This window comes from Artemia sp. Qi Xiang Cuo, chromosome 14 (assembly GCF_049724085.1).
Source record: "Artemia sp. Qi Xiang Cuo chromosome 14, ASM4972408v1, whole genome shotgun sequence".
Taxonomy (NCBI): domain Eukaryota; kingdom Metazoa; phylum Arthropoda; class Branchiopoda; order Anostraca; family Artemiidae; genus Artemia; species Artemia sp. Qi Xiang Cuo.
The window spans coordinates 50,281,022-50,300,945 of record NC_142807.1 but is presented as its reverse complement, the minus strand read 5'-3'; the positions used below and the strand labels follow the sequence as shown (position 1 = coordinate 50,300,945).

General features: G+C 36.2%; 1 protein-coding gene across 1 annotated transcript in view; it reads right to left on the bottom strand.

Moving 5' to 3' along the window:
* Positions 1-19,533, bottom strand: part of LOC148944575 (WD repeat domain-containing protein 83) — a 54,384-nt gene extending 34,851 nt beyond the window's left edge. The window contains exon 1 of the mRNA XM_089100758.1: positions 19,461-19,533. Within this exon, the coding sequence (XP_088956884.1) occupies positions 19,461-19,533 (73 nt within the window). The remainder of the gene's footprint in view (positions 1-19,460) is intronic.
* Between the last annotated feature and the right edge of the window lie 391 nt (positions 19,534-19,924).

Genomic DNA, 19,924 nt, shown 5'->3' with positions numbered 1-19,924 from the left:
CAAAATTTTGATAGGATGTGTTTGGGGAAATAGTGGGCATGGAGGAGGTGTTAGTTGCCTTCCAATCACTTTTGACTATTATAAAGGGCACAAGCCACTCCAATTTCTAATCGAATGAGCCCTTTTCGAAGTTTCTACGACAACTCCTTCGATACGAAGTGCCCTGGTATGTAAAAAAAATAATATATTGTGCCAACATCGTTCTTTACATAGGCAGCGCGATTGCGCTGCCTGTGATTTCTTCGTTTCTCTTCAATTTTTTTTTTAATGTGTAGATGTATAAAGCACTATTCAGATAGTGGAAGCAATAAACTGAAAAAATTGCCTGAAGTATAGGGATGAAATTGGATAATCATATGGAGTGTAAACTCATGAACTGTGACAGGAATATCGAGTCAAGGTTACCTGGCGTTATCTTCAAGTTCTTCAACATTAGTCGCTAGAAGATGCGATTTAAGGTAATTTGAGGTAATCGTGTGTCCTAGGTCTCTATAATACAATGCGTGATATAATAGTGTGATATAGGTCTCTATATAAACTCTATCTGGAATAGCCCACTTCCTCTCAGCTTTAATGGTTCAGCAAAGATTTATTTGTTGTTCACAGTGAAACTGTTGTCAACATCTGGTCATTTCAAAGTTAACCTACCATTTTAATCCACTTAAATCTTTTTTAGTTTTGACTATCCTTTGTATGGAAAGTCCAGAATTTTTTAAATATATATGTCCTACTTAAGAATATTAGAAATTTGTAACACTGAGGAGTTTAACATGTTTCATTAGCATTTTGGGTAGGATAGGGTCTAAAAAAATGGGAGTCGATTTTAAATGTTTTAAGAAGTCTATTGTCATTATATTTTACTTAGTGGAATTTACTTTCATATGTAAATTCTTAGCTTTGTCCAAAACATGGGTAGGATTTTGATGGGGTCATTTTTGATAGTTCTATGACCTTCTTCAAGGATCAGCAGGTCATCTACATATTAACACCTTTGAGAGAATTATATGAATTTCATTATTTAATACTACATATAAAAGTGGTCCTAACAAGGTTCCTTGAGGAATTCCACGCTAATTAGGGAGGGGCTCAGAGAGAATATTTTGTATTTTACAGATTAGGAATAAAAAAAAAATATATATATAAAATTTACTAAGAGAGGATCTCCTTCAAATTTATTCAGTTATAAACAAACTAGGGCAGGGGTTCCCAACCTTTTTTTGCTCTAGAGAACAGTCTAAAATCTCGGTAGTGTGGCGGGCATTACCTATTTTAAATCGACAAACTCCTTCCATAACTTGTCATTTTCCCATAATTTATTTTCTTATAGTTATAATGTATTAATAAATAATAAACAAAAATGTTTCAAAATAATAAAATTATTTGACATTTTTTTTTCAAATTGCATATACACAGAGAAATGCATTTACAAAACGTAAAGAAAGTAAACAAAACACACAAATACAAAGGAAATATTTAATTAAAAATATAGTAAAGTCAATGTGATCTTTGGCATTGCATTTAATTGGCCAGAGCTTCATAATTAGGAGCGTATGACGTTAATCCTGTTAGCAATCATAAAGATGCTCATTGGTGAGTCGAGATCTATATCTTGATTTTAATAAGTTCATGTTTGAAAACAAAGATTCGCATAAATATGTCGAACCGAAAAATAATTCAATATTATATGCCGCTTTTTTCAACACTGGGAACTTTTCTCTATCCACTGCATTCCAAAAGTTCTCTGACATTAAGGATTTTAGCAAAATATCATTCGGAAGGTCCAAAATTTCTAGCTCTAGTTCTTCTATCTTATCTTTAACAAAATCTGCAATACATGCGGCTATTTCCATAACATTTATTTGGCAAGTAAAAGGATTGATACAGAAAACAAACTATTGGCTCAATATGTTTAAACTGCAAAAATCTCTCTTTTTAAACTGTTTTTTTTAACTCTTGAAGATGCTTAATAAATAATGTCCCATTTAATTCATTGTCACCAAGTATTTTCTTCATATGTGGGAAATAAACGAGAGAATTGATCTGATGATGTGATATCAACAAATCCAATTTAGCTTTAAGTGACTTTACATGACTTGTCAATAACTTTATCATTTCAGCTATGCTTTTGTCTTATACCCTGCAACTCCAAATTTAAAAAATTCAATTTTTCCATGATATCTGTGAGAAATCCCAAAGCAATCAGCCAGCCAGAGTCAGCTAGTTCATCATAATTTTCCTTTCTATCGTTTATAAATGTTTTTATTTCTTCAATTAAACTCACAAATCTTGTAAGAACCTTCCCTTTACTGAGCCAACGTGCTTCAGTATGCAGAATAAGATCATGTTCTTTATCTTCAGTATCTTCTAACAGGGCCTTGACAAGTCGGTGTTGCAAAGGAGCTTTTCGAATAGAATTGATTATTTTTAAGGCCGTTCTTGTACTCATCTTTATGCTAAGATCTGAAATCTTTTGGCAAAGAACGCTTAAAAGTGAAATCTTAGCACTAAGATCTTACATCTTATGGCGTTCTTTTGCAAACGTCTTTCATCATTCTGCTCTGATCAGCGGACTGAGAAAAGTGATGAGTATATCATCAAAGTTCTCTCATCATTGTTCTATATGGCAGAAAGATGGCGTCTTTCATACTTTTTGCTAACATCAGTGAGCTGTAAGATCTTAGAAACAAAGATGAGTTAAAAGAACGGAAATCTTTGCAGAAAGATGTGAGATCTTAGATGTAAGATCATAGTGCAAAAGAACGGGCCTTTTGTAACTATTTTCATGACATGTTCAAATGGCAAAATTTTACAACACAAGAGCTTCCCGGTGGATAATACAATGGTAGGACATGAAGCTTGAAGATTAATCGTCCTTCATGCAGAGGGTAGTAAATCTTTTGTTTTTACCCATCATTGCTGGTGACACATGAGTGGTTATTGCACACAGCTTGTGCAAAGGCATATTTATTGACTCGGCGCATATTTTGAAGGTATTGTAAATATCCTCACCCCTTGTTTGTCCTTTCATAGGTAATTTTTGTAGCACTTCCTTTTTTACTGTGAAATTACAAAACACCATTCTCACCATTACTGCTAACTGTGGGGTCTGATATATTTGTTGACTCGTCAAATTGTATCGAGAACCAGTCACATATTTCCTAGTCAGTTTTTAACTGACTTTGTATGTCTATTGAAATTACATGTATTCTTCTTGTGACAGTTGTTATATGACAACTCTAAGTCTTGTATTGCTGAGACAGTCTCACGTGAGTTAGAAAATCCGTTGAACAAACAATCGGCACCAGTCAAAAATAGTTCCTTAAACAAATCGCCATCAATGAAAGGTTTCTTCTTTTTTGCGAGCACGTGAGATATTTTGAAAGAAGCAATAGTGGTCTTTTTAGAATTTTCAACATGTCAAGTTAAAGCAGTCTGTTGTGCTGTTAGACTTGATTTTAGACTACAAATTTATTTCTTTCTTACTTCAGATTTACTTCAGGGTAATTCACATTAAAAGTGCCATGATCTGTCTGAAAGTGTCGTTCAACGTTATGTTTTTTCGGCACTGGCTACTACCACACAACCAACAAACGCGTTTATTTTTGAAATTAACGAAACAATATGATTCCTCCCAGTCAGTGTTAAAATTATAAGTTCGTTGTCTTTTACTTGGTCCAATCATTTTAGGGCTATAAAAAAAAAAAAAAAAAAAAAAAAAAAAAAAAAAAAAAAAGAACTACTATGTAATATCAAAGTTATAGTGCAAGTCTGTTCTGCATTATATGCATAATTATATTATAACAAGTACTATAACTATCTCCTCAACAAAATAGTTTATTCAAGATCATCGCTTATGAATACAATAAAGCGATCATACGCTTATGAAAAGTATATTTTCTTTTCCTTTATATGAAGCACTTCAATGTATTTAAAAAAAATAAATGTAACGTATTTATCAAGATAAAATCCTATTGTAGACGTTGTGATGGCTTCAGTTATGTAGAAGATCAAAAGTCTTACAGAATTTTTATCCATCCAAACAATAATCCTCCTTTTCTTCCAACAAAATTCTTTATTAATAATATTAACAAGGACTTTTTACCAAAGTTACTACTCATCGCCAATTTTTTAAGCATATTCAAATTTTGTCCAAATTTGAAATTGCAAATTTAAGCGTAAAACGGTACTAATCAACGTACAATTGTTGATTTACTCATTTTAAAAGCAATTGACCAGGGATTTAAGTGACCGGTACCTCAAATTATATTTTGTTTAGGCCTGGGTATGGTTTGGAAAACAATCAGAAATTAAATAAAAAGATAGCTTTTCAACTGAAAGTAAGGAACAGATGTGAAAACTATTTGAACAGATTATTGTTTGTATGAAGGGGACTGTCTCCTCTTTATCTCCTTACTCTTTGCTGTAAGTTCAGCTTTTTTCCAATTTTTTTTTAGACAAATTTGCAATTGGAAAAAAAATGTTTTTCAAAGAGGTAAAAAACTTTTTTTAATGAGCAAGTTGTCGAAAAGGGGGCAGTCCCCCTTATATACAGAGTGATTCATATTTATTTTAAGTTTTAAACTTGATCCTTACTTTAGTTGAAAAACCTTTTCTATTAGTTTAATTACATTTGATGAAACTGTGTGACTTGTCTCAATAATAACAAAAACTCTAAAAAACGGAATTGTGATACCAATAGAAATATCAAAAGAATTGGCTTATAGTTCTGAATACAAATATATCAGTTTCATTAATTTAGTCTTGCCCATCAAAAGCTACGAGCCGGAGAAAATTTGTCGGATTTTCTGAAAAAAGGGAAAAGACCCCCTTAAAGTCATATAATTTAAATGAAAATAACGCCATCAGATTGAGCGGGCTCATTTGAACGGAAATTAAAAGTTCGAGTGTCCTTTCTCAGTGATAAAAAAATTGGAGGACAGCTTGGCCCCCTGCCCCGCTCATTTTTTTCCCTAATTCACCCAATCAAAATTTTTAGATAGTCGTTTCGTTGTGCACTGGAAAAAATCGAATTAATATGTCTTTGAGAAAGACCTAATCCCCCACAGCCCCCGGGAGAAGGTATTCAAATCATAAACTGCGTCCATTGTTTACAAATAGCAATCGTTTTTGACAAACATAAAGACGTTTTCAGAAGGGATTAATATAGACATTTTAATAAATATGTCTTTAAGGATGACTTAATCCCCCAAAGTTTCCGGGGGAAGGGCTGCAAGTTATGAACTTTGTCCATTGTTTACATATAGTATTGATTATTGGGAAGTATGCAGATGTTTTCAGGAGGGATTTTTTGTGGTGGGGGGTCGGAGGAGGGGATTCCCGATGGAGCTATGAAATATCCCAGTGAGTATATTCCATCCTGATTGCAGCATTACTAGTGACCTACATTATCTTGCATTTTTTTTTTTTTTTTTTTTTTTAAGTAACAATGGGTTTTTTTAAAAAAAAAAATATATACATCATCGATTCCCTGAAGCAATGCTTGTGCGGGAGAGTTCAGGGAGCTGGAGTGAGCAGGCACAATGGCAAGTTGGAAGGGTCAGAAAGCTTCATGAGCATTACTGAAGAGCCCGCTTAGGCATCTAGAACCGGCAGATAATAGCTACAGAACGGGTTATAATAAAAAGACGGGTTAGAATGATAGGATAGTGGAAAAAGGTGATTGGTTTACCGAATAATAGGTTAGTAAATGCAGCGTATCTGGAGGCGTTAAAGGATAGAAGGAAAAGTTCATGGGCTTCCCATGTGAAATCAATTTTAAATAGTTGTGGGTTATCAGGAGTTTGGAACAAAGGGAAGGGGATAGGACGGAAGTGGAAAATGTGGCAAAATTAGTGAAGGGTGTGCTGGAGGATCAGGAGAATCAGAAATGGCAGTGTGAAGTTGCGTCCTTGGCGTTTACCGGCAATGGAAGGAGGTCTGGGGATATGATATTTATTTTAAAGTAGTTTTAAATAGTGAAGAAATTAAGTAGTATATATCAGGGAGAGGTAATTTTCTAGCACTTGGAGAAAGGAGGAAATATTTAGGGAGGATAAGGTTATTGAATGGTCCTCACTCATGCCCTATGTATAGAGAAAATGGTGAGGATCTACTTCACTTCATGGCCCTTTGTCCCAAATTACAGGATTTAAGGAAGGAATTATTTTCTGGTAATGTGGGACAAGTGAGTGGTTGGCTTCAATAATGGGATCTAATGATTATGGGACAATTAGAAATATTGTAAAACCTATAAAGCTGGGAATGACACATAGAAAAAGATTTTTTTAAGGGAGGGGGGGGGGAGGAGAGTGCTGAAATTAATGTTGAATGTATGTAAGCTGTTTTTCATTTGTTGGTTATTTTTGGTAGTCATGGCCCTTGGGGCTTTAGATCATTAAAGATTTATCTATCTATCTATATCTATCACGTGTGGGAGATTTTGTGTAATAATGTACGTTAGTTTAATTGTGTTATGCGCTTTATTATGTTTGTTGTTGTTGTTTGGGGTTTGACGCGTTCGACCAATCTGCCATATTCGTTCGTATCACTCGATTATTCTGTGCCTTCTGTAATCACTAGCTTGCTTGGGTGTCACTTTAGTAAATATTCATTGAGCCATGTCAGGTATCACTTATTGTGCTATTAGTAGGGGGTCATTCACCTGTAGCAAATGACTGCGTTGAAAAACAAGAATCAGAGTAATTCAGCACTGCCTTGTCATAAAACAATTAAAATACAATTGCAACACAATTAAATAAATAATGCCAATGTACATCATTCCTGTCACATACGCCAACTGTTAAAAAAAAAAAAAAAAAAAAAAAAAAAAAAAAAAAAAAAAACCAGATAAAAGGAAAAAATATACTAAGTATGATGACTCTAAAATAAGCTAGTACAAGGGTGTAAAAAAAAAAAGAAAAAAAAAAAAAAAAAAAAAAAAAAAAGGATCTTAAAGGGAATGAATGAAATCAGTAGTCTTAACAAATCTACCTAAAAGGTTTGTGCTTAGTTGTCTAGCCCAAGGAGGAGACGCGTGATTTCCCGTAAGAGAACACATTGTGAATGCCTTAAATACCATCTCACACTACTTCCTTAGTATTTTCTTCTCTTTTTCATATGTTACACAGTTGAAGATGATGTGACTTATATTTTTATACACTTCACTTGCGTTGCAGTTGGGGGAAGGGGTCATTTTCCAAAAGGAAGAGTGTTGATTTAGTCCTTGCATGGCCACATCTAAGACAAAAGAGACAAGTTGAAAGGATGCGAGATAGAGGCACATTTCTTTTGATGGCTGCTTGTAATTATACAGATCCAGGAGCTGGGTATGGAAAGAACAGAGCCAAGCCTCTTCTTCCTCCAAAATTTTTGAACTGATTGAAGACAGGAATTCAGGACCAGTAATAGGGTTTGAGTGATCAGCTAATTCCTGGTCTGCAAATTCCTTTCCCTTTATACCACAGTGTGCTGGGACCCATATAAATAGGACTGATATACCCTTTCTTGCAAGTTGTGTAGTCAGATTTTCAATCTCCATGGCAACATTTCTTGCTTGGTGTTGCTGATGTGAAAGGTAGTCCAGAGCTGACAGTGAATCAGTGCAGACAATATACTTCTGATGTTTGGTCTCTGTTTGGCTTGATATGGCTTGAAGAGAAAACTTAATTGCCATAAGTTCTGCAGAGAAAATTGTCAGGTAGGAGGGTAAGCGGTAGGAAAGAGACAGGCCCTGGGAGGGCATAACTACTGCACAGCTGCAATTTGTTTCTGTCTTAGAGCCATCTGTGTAAACTTGGATGCAGTCCTGGTATTCTGCCAACTTTCCCAGGAATATGATTTTCATCACAGCTTGGGGGAGGTCCTCCTTTTTTTCAATGCTGATCTTAGGAATAATCAATTCCCCAGTTCCTTTGGAGGCGCTGGGAGAATTGTCATCCAAATCAACAGTCAGCCTGCCATTCTCTATGAACTCTTCCATGCCAGGAAGGCAAAGGAATCTCTGAAAAGAGGGCATCTCTGTTGGTTTGTAGCAGACATCAGGGTTGTTGTGTCTAATGATTCTTTTGTATATAATGTGGTTCTTGAGTCTTATCTTCTTTGCAAAATATCTTGCAAGGGGATATTTTCTTCTGGAGTGAAGGGACTGGATCCCCACTTCACAGTACATAGCTGCAATAGGAGTTGATTTTAGGTAGCCAAGGGCTCTTCGTAAGATTGCATGGAGGGTAGTGTCAAGTTTCTTTAGGAGAAATTTCTTGGCAGATCCATATACAAATGATCCATAGTCTATCTTGGATATCACCACTGACTTGACAATAGTAGAAGCAAAGACTGTGGGGGATCCTCTTCTTCCAAGACAGAGACCATTAATGAAGTTTTGTCTTTATTTGAGACTGTCAATCAGCTCATCCAGATGGGGTTTCTATGTCAGTTTTTGGTCAAATACAATTCCCAGAAAGCGTGCATGTTCTGCAACCACAATCCCATGTCCATTCAGTTTCACCAGTGATTTAAAAACATCCAGGTTATGCATTTTGTGGAAAAACACACTAACTGACTTATGGCTTGAGAAGACCATATTATTACTTTTTGCCCAAATTGATAGCATATCTACAGCTTTTTGAGAGGCTGACCGTAAGCATACAAGGTCTCTCCCCGTAATTGCAACAGCAATATCATCAGCATACAGAAAAAGCTCTGCTCCAAGGACGATTTCTAGGCTTATATCATGACAATAAACTAAGAAGAGAAGTGGGCTTAGAACAGCCGCTTGAGGATCTCCAGCATCAAATGTTTCTTTTTCACCTCTGAGAAGGAGCACCCCAAGGAGGCCTTAACCTCCCTACTCATCAAGAATTGGTGGACCCTATTTACCAGTGTGTCTGGTAAGCCCATTACAGATAGCTTTCTGATTAGTTGCCTCATATCTACTCTATCCAATGCTGATTCCATGTCTAAAAATATTACATGAACTGCTTTTCCTTTTTTGAAGCTTTTTTTGATCAGATGCTCTAGTCTAACTAAGGCATCTGTGGTGCTCCTCCTTCCAGGGAGAAATCCGAGCTTTTCAATTTGAATGTGGTCTGATAATGGGGTTAAAACTCTTTGTTTTATTACCCTCTCAATTAGTTTTGCAGCACAAGAGGTGTGTGATATGGGGCGGTATGAATCAACCAGCCTAGGGTCTTTTCCTGCCTTGAGAAGTGGGATCACTGTTGCCTTATTCCATTCAGATGATATTGATAACTCTATGACAGATCTATTGAATAACTCTGTCAGTAGCTGAACAAATGTATCTGGCAAATTTTTGAACATCAATTTGTGAATTCCATCAGGGCCCGTTATAACAGGCTGGAGCTTTGAAATGGTGTCTTTAACTTCCTGAAAGCTGAAGTGAGAAAATGGAACAGTACCGTTTTTGAGACTGAGTTGATGGTGTGTGAGCTGTGATGGTGTATCTACTTTCAGAAACTTTTCTAAGAAGAGATTAAGTTTCCCATTGGTTGAAAATTCTGTAGTCCTTCCCATCTGTATTTCTGCAGGGATGGGTGTTCTTCTTTTTTTGCCTGAAAAAAACCTAAAAATTTCTCCATAGCTCTCGAACAGGGGTGTTGTGGCCAAATTTGTCTTCAATGAGCCTTCTCCATCCGTCTTGTGTCTCAGTCTTTAGCGTATTTATGAATTCTGCAGTCTTTTGCTTGAAATCTACTTTATTCTCAATTGAGAGGTATCTAGAGAAGTTATTTTTTGCTTTTTTCTTCTCTAGGTAAGCTTTCTGGCATTTATTGTTCCATCCGGGAGTGGAATTTTGTCTCTTGGGATGAGGTTGCTTGTAACCAAATATTCTTTCTGAAGAAGCTATTATAGCTGAAGTAATCTTATTAGATAATGATTCCACTGACTGGCAACTTGTCTTAATTTCTGAAGCCTTTTGGTCTAAGTCGTGTTTCCAGGAGTTCGAGAGTTTGTCTTGGAATTTCCAGAAATTCAGTGGTTGCAATCTTGACCTAACTGAGTTGATCTCTAGTGTTAATGATAGAACATCGTGGTCAGAATCGAAGTCACAGTGTTTCTGACTTTCTACACTATTTATAATATCTGATGATGTGAAAGTGAGGTCAATGGTTGAGTACTTGCCTGTCTGAGGGTTCAGCCGTGTATTTAGGTCTTTGGGGGTGACAAGGGACAACTTATTTATGGGTTCCAGGATGTAATCGGTTAGAGCGGTTGCAATTGGATCTTCTGGTGATACAGTATCCCACATTCTGTGGTGCAGGTTAAAGTCACCACTAATTATTTTCACAGGGCCACATGCATTCACAGTCAGTTTGAATTGATTCAGGGAGAATTTATTTGTCTTTGGGGCATAACAGTTAGCAATACTAATCCACTTGTTGCTTACCAGTAGTTTTAGGTCAATTATACCAACCTCCATTTCCCCTTGTGGACTGGGGTCGTGTATTCTAAAAGCTAGGTCATGTTTCACAAGTGACAGTAGGCCATCACCTGCTTTGTGGACTCTGTCCCAACGGGCAATATTATACCCTTTGATATCTTGGACAGTATTTTCCTGTTTTACAAAGTCTCTTGAAGTGAAAAGATATCAGGAGCATGCCTGATTAAAATATTTTGAAGTTCTTTTCTTTTGGCTTGGTTGAATCCCCGGATATTTAATTGGAACACTGAAAGGGGGCTAGTCATTTGTGTGTGAGGGAGCTAACCTGGGTCTTTGTAGCTTATTACTACTACCTTCTGGACTAGGTGTAGCCTCTTTTCCTTTACGTTTTCTTTCAGGAGCCCTTGGGCTGCTGGTTTGGGGTGGGTTGTTACTGGTTGTAGGGCTTGATTCAACTCTGTTTAGGTTTTCAGCAATGTTGGACAGGCTAAGGACTGCATTTTGAAGATTAGCTGGCATCATCTGAGATACTAGTTTACAAAGTGATGTTATTGTCTCAGCCAGATAAGAGATCTGCTTTGTAAGACCTTCAAACATGGTCATATATTTCTTGTTCAGGTCCTCAACTGGATGGTGGTTAGGTGTCAAAAGAGGGAAGGAGTATTTATGGGCCATAGTGACATGTTTGGTTTGTGTTGGAAGTCCCTTCTTCAGGACCTCGGCAGCAGTCCTCATGGGGACATTATTAGTGAAGGAATAGGTTAAAATTGCTTTCTTCTCCATGAACACAGGGCATTCTCTAGCATTAGCAGCATTGTTACCACTGCAGTTAGGGCACTTGAGTACCTGATCTTGCTTAATTGTTTTAAATTGGGGGCATTCATTATGAGTGTGTTGTCCACTACATAGTAGGCATCTTCTGCCTCTGCGGCAATTTGAAGCCATGTGGCCAAAACCTTGGCAATTGAAACACTGTATTGCCCGGGGGATGAACTGCTTAACTGCATACCTTGCGCCCTAAACACAGACTTTCAGAGGGAACTGAACATCCTGATTGAAGGTGCAAACCAGGGGGATAACTGAACGGTTTGGGTTTTTAAAGGCCAATGCCATATGTTCTATTCTATTATCAACTTGGACCTCCTTGACAAAGTCATCTAGATGGGTGACCTCTTCAGATGGGATAAATACAATTCCTTTTCTATTTCTTAGCAAAGCAGGGTTGGAACTAGGACCAAGCACAAACTTTACTTTACAACCATTTACTGCTATATCTGAAATTGAAAGTATAGCTGTAGCTACTCATTGGTTTGCAGCTATTATTATAATGGAGCCATTTGGTCCAAGTCTTTCTAACATTGAACCATAATGGCCCCTGCACTCATGATTATGGAGGTGTTCAAAAAGTTTTTTGGCAATGACTGTTCTACTACCTACAGTCAACAACCTAGTGGTTTTCATTTGGACCTTCAACATCTAAAGCCAAAATCCTAGCAATAGAGTTATTTGGGTCAGGGGTGACAGGACTACTCCTAATTGTTCTGTCAGTCATCCCCAAAAAAACCCAATGGGTTAAAAATAATCAGGTAAAACAACAATATGAAATCACAAAGAAGTAAAATGTCAAAAAAATAAAACAAATAGGCTCAAAGAAGAGGGGGGGAGCCCTCAGTGAATAATAAAAAAAGCAAGCAATATAAATCAAAAGTAGGCACATCACTAAGTTTCAAAGCAGGGCAAAAAGGGATTGCTAAGCACTCTCAGCACTTTGATAGTTGCAGTACGCAGGAATCTGGGAAAATTTGCACAAAGCACAATAACAGTCAAAGCAAGCCAAAGGCCAAAATGCACAACAAAACGAGTGTACAGGCGTCAGGGACCCCGAGGGCAGAGCTCCTTGTGATTTAATCAACAAACCGTGGCACAGAGCTATCCCTACTTGAAAAATAGCAATTTTGAATATATTTGGTTTATTTCAATTTTAATTCGTCTTTTCTTCCTCATAGGAATAGATTTCCCCGTTATTATGTTTTTTTTTGTAATTTTCCATTGTTATTGTTATGTACTATATTTTACTACAAGCGTTATTATCATGTGCTATTATTTTGTGTTATTTTCCATTTTTTTGCCATGGCCCAAAGCGGCTTTTATTGCAATAAATATCTATCTATCTATCTATCTATATACCTTGGGACTCTTGTCTGTGTAACAAAGTTACACACTTCACTGGAAAATTTTTGAAAGTTTAACCTGTTCCTATTCCCTGTTTTAATGAAAAATCATCTTGATTTTTTAGTTTCATTGCTTTAACTGCCATCTTCTTGAAAAATCCTTATTTTATTTTTTACTTTGTTATATTTCACACTGAAACAACTTTGTCAGAAAATGAGCTAGACTTTTGGTAATTAGTCCATAAAGTAGAAACAAAAAAGGATTTAGGAAATAATACATCCTTAATAGAGATCTGAATGAATATGGCTAAATTATGGCTACTAACTTGACCAAAAAGAATAAAATGCAATTGACAATTATATCATCAAGGATTATACCAATTTTTTACTTGACACAGCAACAGTATGAGTTCCAAAAAATATTTTACTGACACTTTTTTAACCAATTATCTGGTATTTTTTCTTTTATTTTATTTTACAAGCTGTAATTGAGTTCCTACAGAGTGATATTAATGGTCTTTAAGTCTCAGCTTTTTACCATTAACTGTTAAATTGTGGGTTGTTTTATATGGTTTTTATTTGATTTTGTTGCTGAGGATTGGTTGCACAATAACAAAAAAGTTGAATATGAAAATAAATTGCCATGGTTTTAGAAATAAAACGTCCAAATATTTGGAAGTTACATTTGTTTACTTGATCAATATAAATTGCAGTAAAGTTTGGGATTTTAATCAACATTCTTATATTAAAAATAACTAACCCCATAGATGACTACCATACATGGGATGGAAGGATGGGCCACTCCCCCCCCCCCCCTACATCTCATGCAAGAAAACTGAAAAGACCACTTAATGGTACATCATTTCATTTAGTAGTTCATGGGGGGGGGGTAGCCGAGATAGCATAAGATAGACATTTTTCACTATTTGACAACAAATTCAATTTTATCAGAGGATTTATAGCTTTTTAAGGATTAAAATCTAGGCATTTTTGTATATACTATATATACCTATTTGAGTTATATTTGCTGATGGTGGTCAGTGTATATAGGATTGAAATATCCAGTAATTTTTTATTGTTTATTCACTGTCTAATTTAAGGATTTATCCCTATTTGAACTGCTATTTATTGTTAAGGATTACAAGGGAGGAAAAACTGGCTGGCCTCTATCAAATACTATAGTCTATCTTTGGGAGAAAGCTATAAGAGTGGTAGATATGTCTTTTGCTTTCATATTATTTGCTGCTTTATTTATTTATTTTTTCTTATTTTCAGACAACCATTGGTAGAGATTTAAAGGCAACCAAACACATAGCTGATAGAAGTGTTTCCAGTGAACATGCTATCATTTGGATAGTTGATGGTTGCTCAGTACTTATGGATAAAGTAAGAAATTGAAGCAGGATATTAGATTCTAGGAAGTTATTCATAGCAACAACCATTGCTAGCTTGTTGATATAGGCAAAAATGCATGTCCCATCATATGCACTTGTATTGTGGAGTTGCATATAATAATAGTAACTGTTCTCCATTAAATTATGCCTTGAAGCATTGAATGACTGTGAACAGATCAAAACCCCCCAAATCTTAAGATGTTTGGGGGTAGGGGCAATTTATTGTAAAATGAAGTTTTTCAGTTCATTATCCCCTCTCTCCTTAAAGGATGAATGATTATTCAACTGTTATAGTTGCTAGTTTTATCATTATTTATCTGTTTTCACCAGAAACATCTTTCTTTGCCAGAAACATGTGGCAAAAGTGATTAGATATTAAAAGATTTATGTTTCAGCAAGCAAGAAATGTCTATATAATATGTTTTGGAAGAGAAAAAAACAAACAAAGAGAATCATCAAGACTAACCACAAAATCATAAGAGAACCATAATTCCCTAAGACTAGTGCAAAGGACCCTCTAAAAAAGGAGATTTGGGAAAAAACACCTATTTCCAATACCTTCTTTTTTTTTTACCAAAAACAGAACACACAGAAAATTCACCCCCTGTCTCTTAATGTGCATACACTTAAACATAAATATGTACCTAGGTATGTTAAGAAAAGCAAGATACTTCAATAATGATTTTGCTCATTGATTATGCAAAGAAAGTGTATTGTTAAGCCATTATATATTACCTTCTAATCTAGATATTTTCCCTAGAAAAAGGGAGGGGGATTCCCTCCCTGTGTGGAGCTATGGCTCAAAAGTAAACAATTACTGAACTACATAATTGAGTATAATGATAATATATGTTGGACCATAAGAGTGGCCATAGTTTTATATACCCCTCAAGTTGAGGATCCTGATAAAGAGGTCTTGGCACTGTTACATACCAGTTGCATAATAGTTATCATGTATTGAAAACACTTCTTATTAGGGATTTAGACCCTTACTATGCACCCTTACTTGCCCATAGGGACACTCTTACAATATAGGGATAAATAATTGTACCATATATAATCTTTAACACAAAAACTAGGAACAAATTATGAAAGCATTGGAACAAATCTAGGCTTCTTGTTGCCTTAGATGATACAACTTTACTGTACATCACCCAATTCAAATTAAAATTGTTTTAAAGCTTGATTAATCCAAGGAAACAGTTTTTTTTTTTGAAAACTATAAGAATAAAAATTATGAAGTCTTGATAAAAGAGCTTCTTAAGTCCTACCAGACCATGGGGTGTTGATTGTTATTCCACATTCACTTTTTACATCCATGTTAGGATTTTTTTTTTTCCAAAAATCTTCATATGGTTAGTGACAAACAAGGGAAACAATTCCGTCAGCACACTAGAAACTCAATATCAAAGCCATTGGGAACCACAATGTTGGGTGACTATCTCTAGTCTCTAAAGAAAGATTTCACACCACATAAAAGAAGGAAGTGACATAACAAACTCCTGGTAAGCCAGGAAGTTGTTGAGTGGGTGATGGCATTCCTGAAAGATAGAAGGCAGAGGAAAAGATGCATGGAAAAAACAGTCAGGTATTTTACTCACATAGTACTAAAGTGAAAAGTGGAGTCCCATGGGGAAAAATCCTTGGTCTAACATTATTTAACATCTATATCAACAATACCCCACAATCTGTCAAAAATAAAATGAATCTATATAGTGACAATTTAATGGCAAAAACAGCCAAAGAGCAAGCCTTATTAAAAGCTGACCTAGACAAACTCTCCAATTGGGCAAAACTCTGGAGGTTAGAATTCAACATCAAGAAATGCAGGACAATTCATTTTGGCAGAAAGAATGCAAGGGATCAGTATTAGAAAGAATGTGAGGGGTCAGAGGAATAGATGGTGATGGGCAAATGATTGATTTCTCTCATGCTGAAAGAGACCTGGGTATACTTGTGGATGATGAAGTTTGACCAATATGCTCAGTCAGTTGCCTCCAAAGCAGTCTAGACCCTGGGAATTGTAAATAGAACATTCTGCAGTACGTCCCCAAAGCTGAAGTCAAAGCTATACAAAGAATAGCTTTGAATAGCTGAATCATAAACAAGCGTATCATTAACCATCTTGAGGCCAACTCACTTATCAGCAGTAGTCAGCATGGTTTTTGCTCAAAGAGATCGGTGGACACAAACCTTCTTGAGTCATATAGTCTTGTAACTGACCTACTAGAGAGAGGATTACCTGTGGATATAATATTGTTAGACCTAGCCAAAGTATTTGACAAGGTTTGTCACCAATACCTCATTCACAGGCTACTTACTCTATCTGTTAGTCCACAAGAGGTCAGTTGGACAGAGGACTTTCTGAGGGACAGAACACAGCAAGTGAAAGTGATAACCGGACCAAACAGCCATGTCCTTTCTGACGAAATCAAAGTCACTAGTGGGGTTCCCCAGGGCAGCGTCCTGGGCCCCACCCTGTTCAACATCTACATAAATGAGTTACCCCTCATCACCAGCAACAAAACCACCCTATATGTGGATGATTCAAAACTCATAGGTCCTGCCAACACCTCTTCTTCCATCCAATCCCTCCAAACTGATCTCAACCACATGTGCTCTTAGGTCAAAAGATGGATACTGGAATTCAATGCAGAAAAATGCAAGGTCATACACTTCGGACACAAAAACCCCAAACATCAGTACCTCATGACCCAAAATTCTGGAAGTCACCACACAATTGAGCATGTCCAGGAGGAGAGTGACCTTGGCGTCATCGTTGACTCCCGGTTGAAATTCAGCTCCCACTCACAGAAAATCTCAGCCAATGCTAGTAGAGCCCTAGGCATCATCAAACACAGCATCACCAGTAGGAGTAAACACGTAATCACCAAACTCTACAAAGGATTAGTAAGACCTAGACTGGAGGTGGGGACGATACTGGCCACCCCTCGATTCAAAAAGGACAAGGCAGTTCTTGAGCAAATCCAACAAAGGGCCACTAAGATGATTGTTGGCATGGAAAACAAGACATACAGTGAACGGCTGAAGGAACTCAACCTCCCCTCCTTTGTATACAGATGGAAACGTGGAGACACGATCCAGGTGCACAAATGCCTCTCAACCAATCGAGAAAATGAGATCCTGGAGATCGACACCTCCCACAAAACACGAGGACACCCTAGACGAATCCGCAAACATCACGCTACAACTGGAACAAGATGCAATTTCTTCTCGAATCAGATTGAGAACCTCTGGAATAACCTCAAGGAGGACACTGTTGCTGCTGAATCAACAGACGCTTTCAAACGCCATCTGGATGCTGAGTGGAAAGATACACCGTGGAAGTTTGACTGGGAAGCACCAGAATCTTCCACCAGAACTTAACCAACTACAACAGTCATCACAAGGAGTGATTCAACAGGATCAAAAGTCCTTATTTCACTCCAAGCTGTGATTTAAGGTAATTTAAGGTAAAGGACTTGTTTGACCAAAACTAGAATTTGGGATGTATGTGGCAACCCCATTAAATAAACAAGATAAGAAAAAACTAGAGTGTCTAAAGGCAAGCAACTAAATCAATAGAGGGTTTTAAAAGCCTGGACTACCAATCCCACCAGCAGAAGTTACAGATTCCTACCCTCTCCTATTGATGGAAATGTGGTGTGAATTGAAGTCATGGTGTACAAAATGATGGACACTCAGTCCTTGCAACAAAATATGCTTGAATTGAACCAGTCAACAAGAGCTATTCTATTCAGAAGAAGTCTAGGCTGTGGGCAAAGATTGGTCATCCAAGCCATGGCTTCAAGAATGGAATGCAGCCAACATGTTAGCTCAACATCTAAACTAACCAGTGCCTACAGGATAATACTTTATTTGCTGGACAATGTGATTTAAGGTAATCATTTCATTGTATTTAATTAAGTGTTTAAAGGTTTGATCTTCTACTTTGTTTAAAATATGTATTTCATCTCAATTACAATAGCATTCCATGGTAAATTAATGATAAGATTGTAGGTTAGAATATCTTTATTTAAACACAAATATAAATACAATCTTAAAAAACAGTGCAAATGCCTAGTGGCATACTTGAAATAATATAATTAAAATTAATATAATGCTTATTACTTTTGTGTGTTGACAATGTTAGGATGTTAGCAAGAAAAAAAACTCAATGTACTCTGTTCAGAGGGGATTGGGACAGTGTGAGATAAATGATTTGAAACAAGATTTGGGCCTATCTAAAGAAGCTTAAGTGATATTAACATTGAGACTACACAATGAAAATTTGCTTGCATTAAGAGCTAAAGGGTTAAGCTATTGATAAATAGAAAATGTGTTTCTGCAATCCTTTGAAGTAATAATGAGACTACCTATTCTGAATGAAACCAACTGGGCATATTCCTTTCATACAAATAATCAACCATACACGTTTTTTGCGTACCTTTTTTTTTATTGGTAATAGGCAAATCAGGGAATATTTGCCTATTCCTTAGGCAAATCAGGAACCTATCATTTTTTCCCAAGGCATCTGAGTTGTTTCAACCCATGTACTTGTAAATTCAATCAAGTGTGTTGAAATGAAAAAGGTAAAACAAGTTATAATTGGCAAAATGCATTGAAAATAGCCTATATATTTCCAAATTGGGGGGGGGGGGGTGTAAAGTATAGCAAGGCAGCATGCAAAATGTATTACCTATGATTATTCTGCATATTATGAAGTAAAATTTGTTTTCTTAACATGTTTCCTTCTATCAAGTTAGTTATCTAGGAAAATAGGCAAATACCAAGTTTCTTTCTTAGCTATCCAAATACTTTGTTAATATAGATATTAGCCTAAGTCAAAACTTCATTGCACATCATTTGAGCAGTACTCTAGATCTATTTTGTGAGGTTTCACTTTTGTAATACAAAAACTGTTACAGGTCACCAAGGATCAGTGACATTTGAAGGGAGAAGACTTAAAGATAGAAGCTTCCAAATATCTTCCCAGGAGATCATTAAGGCTCTTTAATGTATTCCTGAGAGTTTTATTCACCAGACATCCACCACATGGCTAATATGGGAGTAAAGTTCATTTGTGATGCAAATGGGTGTTATGTTTAGATTGAGGATGCAATTCTAGGTATAGGCTCTATTTGCACATTAGGGGGAGGGGGTTTATATTCTGTGAAGATATAGGTTCTAAGAAATTCATGAATTTTTTAGAAAAACTGGAAAAACAAGGAAAGAAGTGAAGATAAAGGCTCACCCCATGCAAAATGTGTTAAGTGGGATTATTCTGCATATTATGGAGTAAAAATTGTTTTCTTAATATGTTTCCTTATGTCTAGCTGCAGTCCTAGGCTTAAAATACTGGTTGTATGGTTGGCTAATTTAAAGATTTGTATATATATACACTGTCAAATTAGCCATCTGGTGGTATCCCTCATTCTCGTATCTTGCAATAGTTTAAAAACTAGTTATTAACTAGGATAAATAATCTTGAATACTAGCCATTAAATCTAATTGCCCTAACAGTCCCTTGTTTGGATTCAAAAACAGAAGAACCGAATTCCGCATTTTTCATTTTTAAATATTGAATTATGTGATTAGTTGTGTTTATTTTAGATGGCAATAAAAGAAAACCGCTATGGAGGTATTTTCCGCTGAGTAACCCGATTTAAGAGATATGATCCTTTTGATATCTTGCAGCATAGTTTGATAATTTATTTGAAGTGGCTCACGGTAATAACAGTTCTCCCCTTTAGGGATATTTTTTACTTTTATACATATATTAAGGAAATTCTCATTTAAAACCTCTCTCACGTCATGTCTCACGTCAGTCTCACGTCATGAGCCGTAATTTGTCATTCCATCCCTGGGCTCTAGTTTCCAGCGTATTTCATTGCAAACTTTTTTTTTTTTAAATCTTTGGATTAAGGATTATAAGTTTCACATCTTTCAAGTAACTCAGCATG